At 35.9% G+C, this 16,405-nt stretch overlaps 1 protein-coding gene across 2 annotated transcripts in view; it reads left to right on the plus strand.

The window, feature by feature from the left end:
* enox2 (ecto-NOX disulfide-thiol exchanger 2) overlaps positions 1-16,405 on the plus strand; it is a 302,121-nt gene that overhangs the window by 77,098 nt on the left and 208,618 nt on the right. For both annotated transcript variants that reach the window (XM_065271218.2, XM_065271235.2), the window contains exon 2: positions 5,561-5,651. In XM_065271218.2, coding sequence (XP_065127290.2) covers positions 5,615-5,651 — 37 coding nt within the window. In that variant the 5' untranslated portion in view covers positions 5,561-5,614. The remainder of the gene's footprint in view (positions 1-5,560; positions 5,652-16,405) is intronic.

Genomic DNA, 16,405 nt, shown 5'->3' on the forward strand with positions numbered 1-16,405 from the left:
TTTAACCATCTCCAAACGAAAATATTCAAAAAAACTTTGACTTGCATCAAAGCTGTATTGTGACATTTCTGATCTCACAAACTTTCAAACGTCCCACTTTCCAAAACTCTGCTCTTCAGAGAGATCTCAGCTAACCCAATATCAGAAACCTAAACACATGACTGGCAGAGAGTGTTTTCTGATTGGCTAAAAACTCATGAGCTGCTTCCCAGATTCTTTTGTTTTGCGTAGGGCTGTTACAGAGACTGGTGTTATTTCTCAGGACACCTATTTTAATATCTGTCTGATAGCAGGGACATTGCATGTGTGGTATTTAAAAAATGCCTTTTTTTAGACAAAGTGACTGCTTATATAAAAGATGTACAGCCAAGATGCAGTAGACTGACAACAACATAAATGTGCTTTTTAAATGTATATATAAACACATCTGATTTAGAAATTATATTGTATGTATTGGGTCTTTGAAATATCTTATAATATTAAAATTATCCCATAATGTACTACCCTCAAGCAATCAGGTATATGTCCATCATCTTTCAGACAAACACATTTGGAGTTATTTTAGTAAATGTTTAGTAAACGTTTCCAAGCGTATAATGATAGAAAACAGGGATCAGGGAACAACTTCTGACTTTAAACCCCAATAAAGTGCATTTTATACTTCACAGAAGTAATCCACATGGTTCCAATGGGACATTTAAATCCACATGATTCCAATGGGAAATTTATTAAAATAGCTCCAATGTGTTTATAACAAATAAAAAACTTCAAGGCACTCTCTTAAAAGAGAAAAAAGCCTTTATTAATATGGCTTGGTCATAATAAACCTAATAAAATACTACGGACATGGTAAATCCGACGCGTTTCGGCAAACAAGCCTTCGTCAGGTAGTAAAATCCAATGTGTTCGTCTGAAAGATAATGGACATATATCGGATTGCTTGAGGGTGTGTAAATCATGGAATAGTTTTGATATCTGGCAGGAGCATCGCTTTAAGAGATCAAGAATGAAATAAATGAATACAATTTTTACCTTTATTTACAACATCAATGGCATGTTGTTGATTACCACAGAAATTTTTTTCACTTTTCCTTCAGTTTCCTAACCTCTAACTTGTCAGATTACAATGATGTTAAGAATTCAACAGGAATTTCTCAATTAAATTCCCAACTGCAGAGATTCGGTTGCAAGTGTTTAGTTCATATGATCACATACAGTATGAGATACACATCAGATTTAAATTCACATTTAAAGATCCCAATTCAGGTTCTTTGATGATAATAATCCAATGTGGACAGATAAATGTTAGGCATATTTTGAATACATTTCAGATAATTGTGACCCTGGACCACAAAACTAGTCATAAAGGTCAATTTTTAATAATTTTGAGATTTAGATAATCTGAAAGCTGAATAAATAAGCTTTTCATTGATATGGTTTGTTAGGATAGGACAATATGAGGCATACAACAAAACCTGCATTTGCAACTGTCCATCCTTAGCAACACATATAACTAATGATAAATAGGGGAGGCGGGGCACAACCTTTTTGTTCTTGGCTTAATCATTAAAAAAAATTGAGTTTGATTAATTATTTTTTTACACAAGCAACACACGTCTCTGCTACAAATGACCATTTGCAGTTTGTTTCTATTACTAACTATTCTTGGACACCAAACGTGACAGAAATGCAAACGTTACAACTTACCCCATAGGTGGGGTTAATTGTAACCTTGGGGGGGGGGGTTAGTTGTAACACTCTCAAAATCAAATTCTGATATAATAAAAATCAAAGTCTGATATTAGCAATTCATTTCATTATGATTTTAATCTTTGACATGACCTTATTCAATCAATATTAAAGATATGAACAAAAATACATTTTGACACACAATTTTTGTTAAGACAGGCACATTTATTTTGTTGGCAGCCAGCAATTATTTGTTTGTAGTCTATTTAAAACAACGGCAAGAATTACGCTAACGTTAGCGGTTTTCATATCGTTAGTGCTGAGGGCTTCGTTGTAACACAGCATCTACCATAAAAGTTGGTAAGAGCTGCAGACAGATTTGAAAAAGATGTTATGTTTGATGCTGCGTTTACACCAGCCGCGTTTGAGACGTCAAAATTGCGTCTACCGCTCCTAGTTTGCATGCATTCGTGCGTCTAGAGCAAAGTAGACGCATGGAAAAAGCAAGCATTTGACGCGCATCAGAGGCGAAATCTGCTTCTTGTAGGAGGGGTTATGTGGTTGTCTGTTTGCAAGACTGCTGATGTTGATTGTGCATTTATCAAGAGAGTTACAGGTTTGAATGAGTGACTCTGGGAGGGGCTGCTGCCTCAGCAGCAAGCAGGCTCCTGATTGGTTGACGCGGCATGAAAATCCGGCAAATTTAAACATTTTCAACTCTGGGTCAGACGCAAATTCACGTCAAACGCAAAATGCACAAAAAGCACCATTCGTGCATAACGCGACAGACGTCAATTCGTGCGAACTAGAAGCGCAAATGAGCCGGAATCGCGTCTACCGCGCTAAACGCCTCCTTTGCGCTGTGAGACCTCCAGACGCGCGCCAACGCGTTTTCACATTGACTTAACATTGAAATCACTCGCGCTTGACGCCTCTACCGCGGCTGGTGTAAACGCAGCATAAGTCAACAAGACACTAAGATGACATAACATTGGTTTTGGTATCTGACACACCCAACTAAAAAAAAACAGAGAAAAAAAACTAGTAAAGCACCGATGTATCGGCCGCCGATATGTATCGGCCGCCGATATATATCGGCCGATTTTTGATGAATTTGAAACCATCGGCATATCGGCAATAGCACGAGAAAGGCCGATACCGATTTTTTATTAATTAACTGCATAAAGAAATCCATTATATGTAAAAAAAATGAGTTAATGTTGTTAATAAAATAAATGCTGAATAGCAAAAACCACCTTTTAAGGTTGTCATGCTGTCTTATTATATTTGTTTTAGCTTAATTTGTGCCTCTCTTATTATGTTGGTCAGTTAAATGTTAATTAGATCCAATCCATGTTCAGTAAAAATTATTTGATGCAGAAATAAGCTAGCTAATAGACCAACTGTATAGTATTGTATACAAGTGTTTAATATCGGTATTGACATCGGTATCGGCCAGAAGTTGTCTGTTTAAATCGGTATCGGCCCAAAAAAATCCTATCGGTGCATCCCTAAAAAAAACATATGATGAAAAAAAATTTATTTGCCTGACACCAAAAGTCTCTGGAAAAACGTGATATATTTCCATAAATTTGGGGAGATCGTCTTTTGGCAGTGTGAAAAAATAATGGAAAAACAAATCGTTCAAACCTGTGCAACAATGTAAACAGTCAGTGTTACAATTAACCCCATGCTAGTTTGTGTCCCGCGCACCCCTACATGTTTGCTATATTAACTGTAGGACATTAAAAAAATATCTTCATAGGACATGATCTTTATTTAATATCCTTATGATTTTTGGCAGAATTTTTTTTAATTCTGACCCATAAAATGTATTGTTAGCTATTGCTACAAATATACCCATGCTACTTACGACTGGTTTTGTGGTCCAGGGTCACATTTATTCTTATTTATTTGTAGCAGTGTTATGGTGTTCTTTGTGAGTTAAAATGGAATCTTTCTGAGAAAGCAGTGCAATATAAAAGTGGCCAGTTAAAGACTGGAGGTCAGTGGTGTCTGTGGCAAATGACAAGAGTTTAGAGATCATTACTACTTTATAGACTTAGAGGTCAAAAAGGACATCACAGGTGGCTTTTAAATGTACTGCTGTTTACAAACTCTCTCAGGACACAGGCAAAACTCAACACATTACATGGGAAAGTTTTTCTGTACAGACAAGAAAGTTGTTTTAATGTAGCCTATAACTATATTTGAATGGTTCCAGAACTGTGCTTCCTTTGATAATTTGTAAATCAAAAGATTTTTTAATACCAAAGTGATGGATGAAAGCACACATTATTTCTGTCATTTCAATTAGAGATATAACCGAATCCCAAGATGTAAGATAGGGTTTTAAAGTAAAGGATATTCAGATTGGATGGAATGAGTATCTTTCATAGCAAACTATAATAACTGATACATTATACATTGAACAATATATGCTTTGTTTTTGCCCTCATCTTTTTAAGAACTGTGAACGTAAAGATCTAAGACTTTTTTATATACACAAAAGGCCTCTCAAATCTTTCTAAATCTGTGCTAGTAATCACTTCTCCTTTGCCGAGATAATCCATCCACCTCACCGGTGTGGTATATCAAGATACTAATTAGATAGCATGATTATTGCACAGCCTTAGGCTGGCCCGCAATAAAAGGCCACTCTTAAATGTGCAGTTTTACTGTATTACTGTACTGTGTGGCTGATCTCAGACAATTTTGGAGGTGAAGATGCTGGATGTGGAGGTCCTGTGCTGGACTACGATAACGTGTTGTCTGCGGTTGTGAGGCCGGTTGGATATACTTTCAAATTCTCTAAAACATCTTTGAGGTGGCTTATGGTAGAGAAATGAACATTCAATTCACGGGCATCCGCTCTGGTGGACATTCCTGCAGTCAGCATGCCAATTGCACTCTCTCTCAAAACTTGTGACATCTGTGGCATTGTGCTGTGTGATAAAACTGCACATTTTAGAGCGGCCCTATATTGTGGCCAGCCTAAGGCACACCTGTGCAATAATCATGCTGTCTAATCAGCATCTTGATATGCCACATCTGTGAAGTGGATGGATTATCACGGCAAAGGAGAAGTGTACATAGTGCCTTTTGTGTACATATAATAAACGTTTTAGATCTTTGAATTTAGCTCATGAAAAAGGAGCAAAAACAAAAGTGTTGCATTTATAATTTTGTTCAGTGTAGTTGAGAGGCAGATGTTACACAGTTATGAATTGGTTGTCACCATATAACTGCTGTAATAACAAAGCAAAAGGGCTTTCATTAATAAATAGGGATGCACCAAAAGTTCAGCAATTTGGCCGCAAATAGCATTTTTTCTCAACATATATTTTTATGTTTCTTTAACTTAACAACTTAAGTTAAACAATTTTAACTTGTTTTTATTAAGTATGTCAACACTTAAAATAGTAGGTTAAATGGACTTGCAAAGCTAAGTTGTTTTACCAAACTGTAAATGAAAATGCTAAAGTACTCGAACAAGTTTAATAAAATTTTAAGTTTTTGAGTTAAAACGATTTAACGTGATTTGTTAAGTTGTTGTAAAACAAAAACTTATGTTGATATAAAAAATTACACTTCACTGTGAAAATGCTTCCACACTGCCAACATATTGGCTGCATTTATAAGTTATTCTGTCTTTTCACTTATTTGTCCAAATAGTTTTATTTGCCGAACATTCGGTGCACCCCTACCTGTTATTGTGTATTTTGAATGCTTAAGATATCTCCTCCTTATTAAATTCCTCTGTAGTTTGGAGGACCTTTGAAAAAGATGTATGGGTTGGAGTTATGTTTTGAGAGGTCTCAGGTACTCCGATGTTCAACAAAGCTCTAAGCATCTTTTGTTTTCTGAACAGGGCCTTCCTTGTCACAAGGAGATCGAGTGTCCCGAGCCCAAGTCTTCTTAACACATGATGTTCAAGGACTTCAGATCTGGCCGAGCTGTAGGTAAGTTTAGCATTCTGCTGACGATAACTCTCTCAGGTTGATGTACCATCAGAGACCCTGTAAGCTTCTCATTCACAGGCAGAACAAGGATTTGTTGGCAAGATCTCTGCCGCGCACCTGATAAGGCATCACTGTCCCCGTGAGAGGCAGGTTTTCAATAATAAGAGATTTTTTTCTTGATTTCTTTGGCATTTATTCTGTCACGAACAGGTGGAAACATATTGTAGAACCACTTTTGTTTGCAATTTCTAAGCGACAGTAAGTTTAGATTCAATGCTCAGTGAAACCTATTAGCAAGTTCTGGGAAACGAGGATGAAAGGTGAAGCCGATATTGCTTCAGATGTGTTTTGTTTGGCAAACGAAAAATGCATGGTTTAGTCTGTTATTTGAGTGTTATAAATAGACTAAATGTTTACGCCATTGGACTGATGAGCAGTCCATTACGAATGAAGCATGCAAAGGAGTTGTCCTTTCTATCCTGTCTTTTAACAGTACAATAAAGGCTTTGTGTTTGTTTTACCGATTTCTAAGGGGTATTTTTAATCAGCAGTTGTGTGCTAAATACATAAATTAAAAACCGGATGTAGATTTGGGCTTTAGAATAATCGTAGCGAGATTTTGACATCTGACAGTCACGATGAAGGACAGGTCTTCAATCACCAGACTTCTCACTTGGGCACATGAGAATGAGTGTTAGAATTCAAATCCCGATAGGAGAATTGAGCTCGGCGGCTGTGAAAGGAAAAAAGTCCTAATTTCCAGAATGAGGAGCATGAGTGTAAGATGAGCGTGTCTTTTTATATTAGACTCGGTGTGGGCTGTGCAGGTTGCCTGGCTCGTGTTGAATCTGGAGGCAGGTGTCCTGGCTGTCACACGGCTCTGCCCTCCCCGCAGGTGGCAGGTTTACACCGCGCTGTCCTGCCACAGCTATACGAGGGCAGATTGTCTCATTTGCACAGGAGCTTTGCTTTCTGGCATTTCTTCGAGCCCAGCGGTGGAACTGACAGGTGACTTTCTCTTCTCCAAATGTTCCAGGAATGTTTTAAGATACTTTTGCTTACAGTCTGTTGCCAACCTCATAACATGTCATCAAAATTGGATGATAAAGTACTTATAAAGATTATTAACTTTAGTGGTTGAACGAAAGTTTTTTTTTTATTACTGATGACGGTATCTGGTCACACATTGCATTATACACTCTCAGAAAAACGGTACATGAAGGTACAAAAGTTGTCGTTTTTCTAAAAGTACACTTTTGTGCCTAAAATTTACATATTGGTACCCAAAAGGTACATATCTGTACCAAAATTATACATATGAGGACCTTTTATTCAGTTAAGTATTTAGTTATACTGTTAAGCAGAAAATGTGCATAAGGATTTAAAGATATTGAAGAAACATTTACGTTTACATTTAGGTATTTAGAAGATGCTTTTATCCAAAGCAACTTACAAAAGCAAGAAAAAACAGCAAAGCAATTTTTCATACACTGTAAACAATTTCTGTAGAAATTAAATTATTACTGGCAGTAACTTACTGTAGATTTTACATTTATGTTATTTACTGTCAACAGTTTGTTCAAAGTTAAATGAACATGAAACATTTTCAGTCTTTATTTTCTACAGTTAGATACTGGCAACCAGCTGCATAATTACAGCAATTTTTTACATTGTAGAAAACAAAACATAGTAAGTGCCGTACAAGTCCCCTTCAGTGCAGAAAGTTTTTACTGACCATAAGAGACACAACCTGTATGGGTGAGAGAAAATTGTGGGAATTTTAGAAACTTTCTATGGAAACTACACAGGAATATATGGGAATTGTGTCACGTGGATGAAGAGGAGTCAGATGTCGAGGAAGCTTATGTTTGTACATGACACAGAATTTACAAATAATTTCCTGTTAATTCCTTAAGTTTCCGACTTGAATTCCAGAGCTTTGTCGCCATAGGCGAGACCGAAGAGTTGTTTAGTTATTTTTTGCAGCATGCAATGACTTACTTAATAATGCAATTCATGAGTTTGGAAAATCTATTTATATTATTAACGGTTTCATCGGACGCACATGCGCTGACGTGAACTTTACTTCCGGTTTCGTTTTTTTTAATGGTCTGACTATATCCTAAACTGATCCCTTGAACAAATGCCTCGTCAAAAATAACAAATGTTTTGGTTTCCTAGGTAATCTTCACTCTCAGAAATAAAGGTACAAAACAGTACCTTTTCTGTCACTGTGGCTGTACCCTTTCAAAAAGTTCAGCTTTGCACCTAAGGATTTCATTTTAGTACATTAAAGGTACATACTGGGACCAAAGAGAGCTTATTAGTACCTTAAAAATACATATTAGTATCTCAAAGGTACATACTAAATGTTTACATATCTGTACCTAATGGTCCATACAATTACCTTTTTAAAGGGTGCTGCCCCACTGACAGCTAGGGTACATATTTTGGCTTTTTTTCTACCAATGTAGGTCCTTAAGGTACGGTAATCTACCCAAAATTGTATTCTGTTTTTTATTCCTGAAAGGTACCGAACGGAAACTTAGGGTACAGCCCCAGTGGCAGAAAAGGTACAGTTTTGTTCCTTTATTTCTGACAGTGCATGTGTTGTTTTTTTGCTTCTTATATAAATAAACTACGTTTAAAGAACTTTGTTGTTATTTATTCTTAGCAGAGTTTACCGGAAGTTACGTACAGACCGCGACAGCCGCTTGTTTATGTTGTTACTGCTGAAACCGTCTATAAAAATATATTTTAAAACTCAACTTATAACCAACCTGCGTTTCACATTCTTTCTGGGAAAAGAAACATCTCTTTCTTTCTCTCTGTCTTGCCAGTCTCTCTGCTGTGTACATTGGCATAAAACTTGAACTATCAAAGTATTACAATTACCTTTTTTGCAATATGCACATTTGCAATATTTTGATAATTAGGATATCTTACAGCCATACTTAGCATTATTCATTGAATCTCCCTGTGGGTTTGGCTAACAGTCCTTTGCTAATCAGACTTTACTAATCATAGGGATGAGCGGGGCACAAACTAACGCAGGGTTAATTGTAACACGGCTACTTTACATATTTATACAGGGCAGAGCAATCTGTGCTTTTGGTCTCTTACTGTCACAAGATGATCTCCTGTGAATTTGTGAAAAGTTTGATGTGCTTTGGTTAAGATATTAAACAAAGAGTATTTTGGAGGCATGGAAGTAAACAGCTGGGATCGAAAACATTTTTACACAGCGGGGTTAGTTGTCACATTGTTACAATTAAGCCTTAGGTATACAATGATAATGAAATGAAAACAATGTAAATACTATTAATAAAAATGATAACTGTTAAGACAATATCAGGGGAAATAACTCACAATTATGATTTTATGTGCATTGCTACTTTATACAAGGATGATTAGATGAAGGATCATGGATGGATGAATGTGTGGATATCTATCTATTATAGGCAGATATATAAACAATATCCACATTTAGTATATAGACAGAATTTTATTGAATTATTTGTGATTAAACTACATTTTCTAGCATGTGTTACAACAATCCCTCTGTGTGTTACAGGGATCACCCCCATGTGCACTCCTGTCACTTTCAGTCTAATTGTACGTTAGTGGTAAGTCCCACAAACAAACTTTAAGTGTTCATTTGTAGCAGAGATGTGTATGTTTATTGTGTAAAAGAAAGATTAATCTAACTTAAATCCAAAGCCCCAAAAAGCGTTACTTTGTGCCCTGCTCTCCCCTACATTTTACATGTGAGCACATGCATATTATTGTTCGCATTTACATTTATTAGGCGGACACTTGTTACTACAGCAGCTTACAGGACATTTAGATTTTTCAAGTGAATTGAACATTTAAAGACTTTGGTGTTGCTAGCACCCCAGTCAGGATATAAGAGTGTTTATGTCTTGTCAGAATAGGCAGCAGTTTGGTCTAATGGTTAACATGCATTTCTACACATTCATCTGGGTAAGGATTTAAAATCCTTGATTCTGTTGCCCTCTTTTTACATCACTTCCTTTCCTTTCTGTGCTCTCTCTTTTAAGTGTAAATCTTTCTAAGCTAAAGAAAGCCCAGATGGATTTGGTTTAAAATGTCAGACTGACAGTAGGCCTACTTTATGGGTAGTCTGGATTGACCGCATTTGGCCGTGTTACTCTTTTAACAGCACTGGTAGTAGTTTTGCATATTTCATTTTTGCTTAAGATCACTTCAAAATAACACTGTCAACACACAACAAATTATTTTCTGGGGAATAAAAGTTAAATTGGATCCTGGTTGGAGTCATTTGCACAGTTTCACATGAATGATTATGACCAGCATCAATAGTTGAGTTTAAAAGTGGTTATGTCATGCTTTTTAAAAATGGTATTATTTTCTTTAAAGCCATTTTATACACGTAATACACGATCATTTTTTATTTGCGAAGTGATCTAAGGTCTCTGGTCATGCTCAGCTGTACTGTATCAAAAAAAAAAATACTTTGGAAGTGAATGTTTTGAGTTCTGAAACCTACTGTATTTTTTCATTATACAGTTTTGTTTGTTTTGATGACCCATCATGACCTTGGGTCTTTCACTTTTATATATTACAGATTCAGTAGACAACAGTTGTTCATCTGCTCTTCATTCTGAAGCCCCATTCCCATTGAGGTCTCTATAGGTCACTGTACTGTTTGTTGCTAGTATCCGGCTCTGTTTGTTGCTCTAAGGTCAATGGTGACTTGCGTGTCTGCAGAGCTTTTCAAAATCTAATCACAAATGAGAAGTACAAAAATATGTTTGTCAATAAATGTGAAAGTTACATTTACAGCCTAGCATAATATTTATGCAATTGGCAGATGCTTTTATCTAAAGAAACTTTAAATGATTATTGCAATTTCATGTCATACAAGAAGTTGTGGCTTTTTTGTGGAGATTAAATATATATATGTATGTATGTATGTATGTATGTATGTATGTATGTATATATATATATATATATATATATATATATATATATATATATATATATATATATATATATATATATATATATATATATATATATATATATATATATATATATATATATGAAGAGTTTGGTTCCAAAACGCAATAAATCCATTTTGACAAATTTCGATAAAAACGTGTTTTCTATACCAAGAAAGTGACAAGATGAAAACCACTATTTTCTGTTACAAACTTTCACATAGCATCTTTAGGTTATAAAAACATAAGAAATTCAAATCCATAACTTGATTTTCAAAGATTTATTATAAAAACTAATTATTTTTTCCACAAAATGCAATAAATCCATGACAGTTTTTTATTTCAAAATGCTATAAATCTATTAAATCAATGTATAAATGTGCATTCATCTTTACCATTTTATATTTATTTAGTTGACTAGTGGTATACAATGATTAAAAAATAAACATTAATGGCATTAACCAAAACACTTACTTTGTTATATTAAGAACACATTGCTGCGGTTATATTTGACGTCGTCTCTCTTTACATTTTCACAGCGATCAGCTGTAAAATGTTTTGGTCCCGCTCGATTTTCGTTGACTTTTGATGTATATATGTATATATATATATATATATATGTATGTATGTATGTATGTATGTATATATATATATATGTATGTATATATATATATATATATATATATATATATATATATATATATATATATATATATATGTATGTATATATGTATGTATGTATATATATATATATGTATATATGTGTGTATATATGTATATATATATATATGTGTGTGTATATGTGTGTATATATATATATATATATGTATGTATATATATATATATATATATATATATATATATATATATATATATATATATATATATATATATATATATATAATTTTTTTTTTTTTGAGGAAAACATTCCAGAATTTTTCTCCATATAGTGGACTTTGGTGCACCTCAACAGTTTGAAGTTTAAAATTGAATTTTCAATGCAGTTTTAAAGGGCTCTAAACAATCCCAACCAAGGCATAAGGGTCTTATCTAGCGAAATTATCGTCATTTTCACAAAAACTAAAAATTTATTTTCGTACAACTTCTCATCTTGCACTAGCAGAGTGAAGCCCCAGCGCGACCTAACTTATTACGTAATCATGTCAAAAGGTCACGCATTACATATTTGATCATCTACAGCCCTTTGAAGCTGCATAAAAACGGCAATTTTAAACTGCATTGAAACTGTAAACTGTTGAGGTCTAATAAAGTCTAGAAAAATCCTTGATTGCTTTCCTCAAAAAACGATGTTTCTTCTCCACTTTACAAAAAAAAAATCTTGGATAACATGGGGGTGAGTGAATTCAAAATCAAATTTATGAAAGTGGAATATTCCTTTAAAGGTGCATTATAAGGTATTAATTTTACTTGGTGATCAAACCCATAAGCTGTTATCACAATTCTCTACCAGGAACATTGAACTAAAGGAACGTGATGCCATTCTGTTTTGACAGGCAATCTGTTTTCTTCCAGCTAAAATGTTACAGTCTGAAGGAGGAAGCGCTTGTATATAAATTACAGCAGGGCATAATACATCATATCATGAGCAAGATGAACGAATATCAATGTGTGAATCAAACTCGCTTGGAATGTCGACAATTTCTAACACGGTTTTCCATGCATCTTTTTGTTATTACATCCCTATGCGTGGGCTGAGACAGCTCATATAAAACTGGGAAATCGCTCATGGTAACATAAACTTTACCTGTGTTATGGCTGTATTTGACAGTATCTCAATGGAGGTGGATCACACAAGCGCTACTGTTACTGTCGTTGTCGCCACATCACTGTTTTTTTGCATAAAGTTAAGTTTTGTTGTGTAGACACAACCACGTTGTGTCACTGATAGCACTGGAGGAAATGGCCAACTTGCGTTGATAACAAGTGAATAGATATTTACTTTTGGGTAAACTTTCCCTGAAATTGGTTGAAACGTTGCAGGCTTTGAGCTATTCTGCCAACTGTCACCTTAATGAATATGACTTGTAAAGGTATTTGTGTAATAAAGTCTTTGAAATGAACGTTTCTGTTATGACAAATCTTGTTCCTGATTTAAGGCCTGATTTATGCGGCTTTCACATAGGACGCAGTGTGCGCTGCGCTTGCCGCTGGGTTCAGCACAGCCAAGCGATTTGTGCACTGCTGGCCAGACCAAAGTAGGCGGGGTTTTCAATAAATTACTAAAGTGTTTATATTTGGGTTAAATAGTGGATGAGGAATACAGAGACTGATGTTGCCCGTCTCCATTTCACATAACTTTAAGCTGCCTACCTACAACAAGCTACTTGACTTAAAACACACTCACAAGCCAACTTGAATTGCTATGGGTTTCCATGACACGGCTTTCCTTCCGATGTCTCTGTAGGAGCGTAAACTTGTATTATAAAGCTTCGGGGATTCCGAGTACAAGCTTTTCTTCCATTTTGGTTGTTTGGATGCCTGGTTTCTATTGGCCGCGCGGGTAATCTTCGCAGAGCGCAGCGCAAAAGTTAAAGGTGCCCTTCCTCTGTCGTTTTTATTGTTTTATACTGTTGTCTGAGGTCTACTCATGACGTTTGCATGTTTTTTGCATCCAAAAACATCAAAAGCAATAAGTAATAGGCCATTTTGTACCCTGATTTTGAAGCTGGTTAGAGAAATGATCCGTTTTAATGGGTGGGCGACTTGGAAGTAAACGCCCACTGCTATGATTGGATAACAGTTTTTCGTTCAAACTAACTTTCAATTTAATCTCATGTGTAATCAGTTTAATGTTTTTCTTAGTGTCTTTCTTACACACGCATATTTTATCATAAACCCTTTCGACACACACGTGTCTTTTAAACCCACGCACAAACACACACACACACACACGTGTCTTTTATCGTAAACCCTTTCGATGCGCGTGTAGCAGCGCACGCACAAACACACACACACACACACACACACACACACACGTCTTTTACATAAACCCTTCGATGCGCGTGTTACGACAGCACAAACAGACACACATGTGTCTTTTATCACATTTGATGCATGTGCATCATGAATTCCCGTGAATCGCGTCCCTCTGAAGAGAAATCCCGGACGCAACTGATAGTGACACATAGTACTAAAGTGTTTTACTCACACAAACACGCGTGTCTTTTATCATAAACCCTTTCAAAGCGTGTGCAGCAAGAATTCGCGTCCCTCGGAAGAGAAAACACCGGCCGCCACAGTGACACTTAACATTAGTACTAAAGTGTTTTACTCAAACACACACGCGTGTCTTTTATCATAAACCCTTTCAACGTGTGTGCAGCATGAATTCACGTCCCTCGGAAGAGAAAACACCGGCCGCCACAGTGACACATAGTACTAAAGTGTTTTACTCACATAAGCTGCGCCATTCTGTCCGGATCCAATATTGATAGAGGAGCATTGCTTTTTAATCGCAGTCTCTCTTCAAATCCAGCGTTCTTCTGAACATCCAAACATGTAGCAACTGTTATGATTCCCTCGTTTAATAGGAATGATGTCTCTCAACAAAAACAATGGCCCGAATACGGTACGGTTGATGTTTAGCCATCTTTGCTGTGACTTGTTATGAAAATTAACTCAACTACACGTAATATGTGGGCGCGGTCTCAATTTGAAGAGCTCATGAATATTAATGACCTCGATCAGTTCCACGTCACACTGATAAGCTTTTCTAACTGACCTGATTTCTCCGCTTCTTTCTTTTCAGTGGCTAGAGCTGACAGAGGAGGTGGAAGTTAATTTTCACATTCACGACACAACACAAACACATATGGACCTAACACATATCAAAAATACAAGTAAAAACAGTTTTATGTGGAAGGGCCTCTTTAAATTAATTTGAACCTTGACCGCGGCATGAGTGCAAGCTGTCTTTTGTGAAAGACGCATTATTCTTCTTTCCTTTGCTTTGACATTAAAGCTTTAAAGAGCACCTATTGTCCAATTCACGATTTTACATTTCCTTTGGTGTGTAAGTGTGTATTAGTACACGTAAACGATATGCAAAAGGTACAAATCCCAAAGTAAACGATTACGCAAGTTATCTTCTCCAACGTAAACCTCTTTTCTTGGACTACAACAAACACACGGATTGTAGGCAACAGTTTACTTCCTGTGTCTGTTGACGTGGAAAAGACCGACATTATCATAATTCCTCCCACTTCGGACTCAGCCTGTAAGTTAACTCCTGTTAGCATTGCATTGTGACCGAATGTTTCAAACATGGTAAGGAGCGTCACATTTCCAATCACAACGTGCAGGTTTGCTGGCCAATCAGGGACACAGAGCTTTTTAGATCAATGAGCTTTGTACAAAATCAGTGCATTTTAGGAAGACAGGGATATCTGGAGCTACAAAAATGTACGGTATGTGGAAAATAAAGGTTTTTTTTTAACCATGCGAACACATTGTATTATACCAAATACACAAAATAACGTTGTTTTAGCAATGAAATTGGTGCACTTTAATTATGTGACTTGAAAGATGAAAGTTCACAAAAACAAGATCTGATTCAGTCTCTTAATTTGCCTGTGAAATATGAGCTAAATCTTCCCGGTATTATAAAACCCCAAACCACCAAATGGCACAGAATTGAAGCCCTGCCTGCCAAAACTCAGAAGCTCAGTTGAAATGCTTTACCAAAACCCCCTTTTACCACAAAACCTCCACAGCTCCATTGAAGGCTCCCTACTGGATAACAGCATTGTGAATTGGAACACAGTGTCCTGAACCGAAGACTTTAGTGATAGATGACAATTTATAATGTTCTTCAAATATGGTGTACAGATATAGTGAACATGGATCCTTGTCACTTTCAGCTATCTTAAGCCTAAAGTAGTGTTCGGTTTTTATGGGTATGCGAGGGTTACCGCGTGTACTTTGTACATGTAGGTTACGCATGCGTGTACAGGAGTATGTAGTATGTAGGCCAGGAGCGGTATTGCAATTTGTCAAAATGCACATGCTTTAAATGTCTGTGTATGCGGACGAGTCAAAAGCTATTGTGCATGTATGCTTGCATATTATACTACATACTTCTTAGCATTTTTGACAACGTTTATGCACAAACAAAAACGTTACTAAAAGATACGTATGACTATAATGACTACAATGCTGTATTATGCGTACCAGGCCAGTAGAAGGCGATGTTTATACTGTAAAGTAAATGTTGTGTTTTGTAAAGTTTATTTTGTTAAAACGGAAAAGATAACACTGTTGTGTAAAAAAATGCACTTGAACCTGTTAACAAAAGTTTGTTTTCAGGACCCAAACACAACGTTTTCTTCTAAACGAACGGCCAAAACGCATAAAAAATGTACCTATGTGGTTGAAAATCTTTTTTGTATGGCCCCTTAATGTATTTGTGTATTTCGTTGACTTTCACTTACTTTTTATTTACAGCACATAAAAAAAACGACTTGCCGCTTTATTTTATAATCTGAAAAAGGGCTGTAGATGGACGCCAATTCCTAAATTCAGTTGGGTTTGCATATTTTAATGATGCTTTTTAAAACTGCACATTGCTGGATATATTTACCATATTTTTTACATTAGGCAAAACATTTTATTGAATCATTTTTCTGTGTTTTGCATTGTATCTGTGGGATTCACCTAAACAGAATGATGGTATGTTTGATAGTATCGCATTGTAGTATACTGTCACATTTTAAGTTTATCATTTATTGCTGTTATTATTTCTGTACACAG

The sequence above is a fragment of the Paramisgurnus dabryanus genome, chromosome 16 (assembly GCF_030506205.2).
Source record: "Paramisgurnus dabryanus chromosome 16, PD_genome_1.1, whole genome shotgun sequence".
NCBI classification, from domain to species: domain Eukaryota; kingdom Metazoa; phylum Chordata; class Actinopteri; order Cypriniformes; family Cobitidae; genus Paramisgurnus; species Paramisgurnus dabryanus.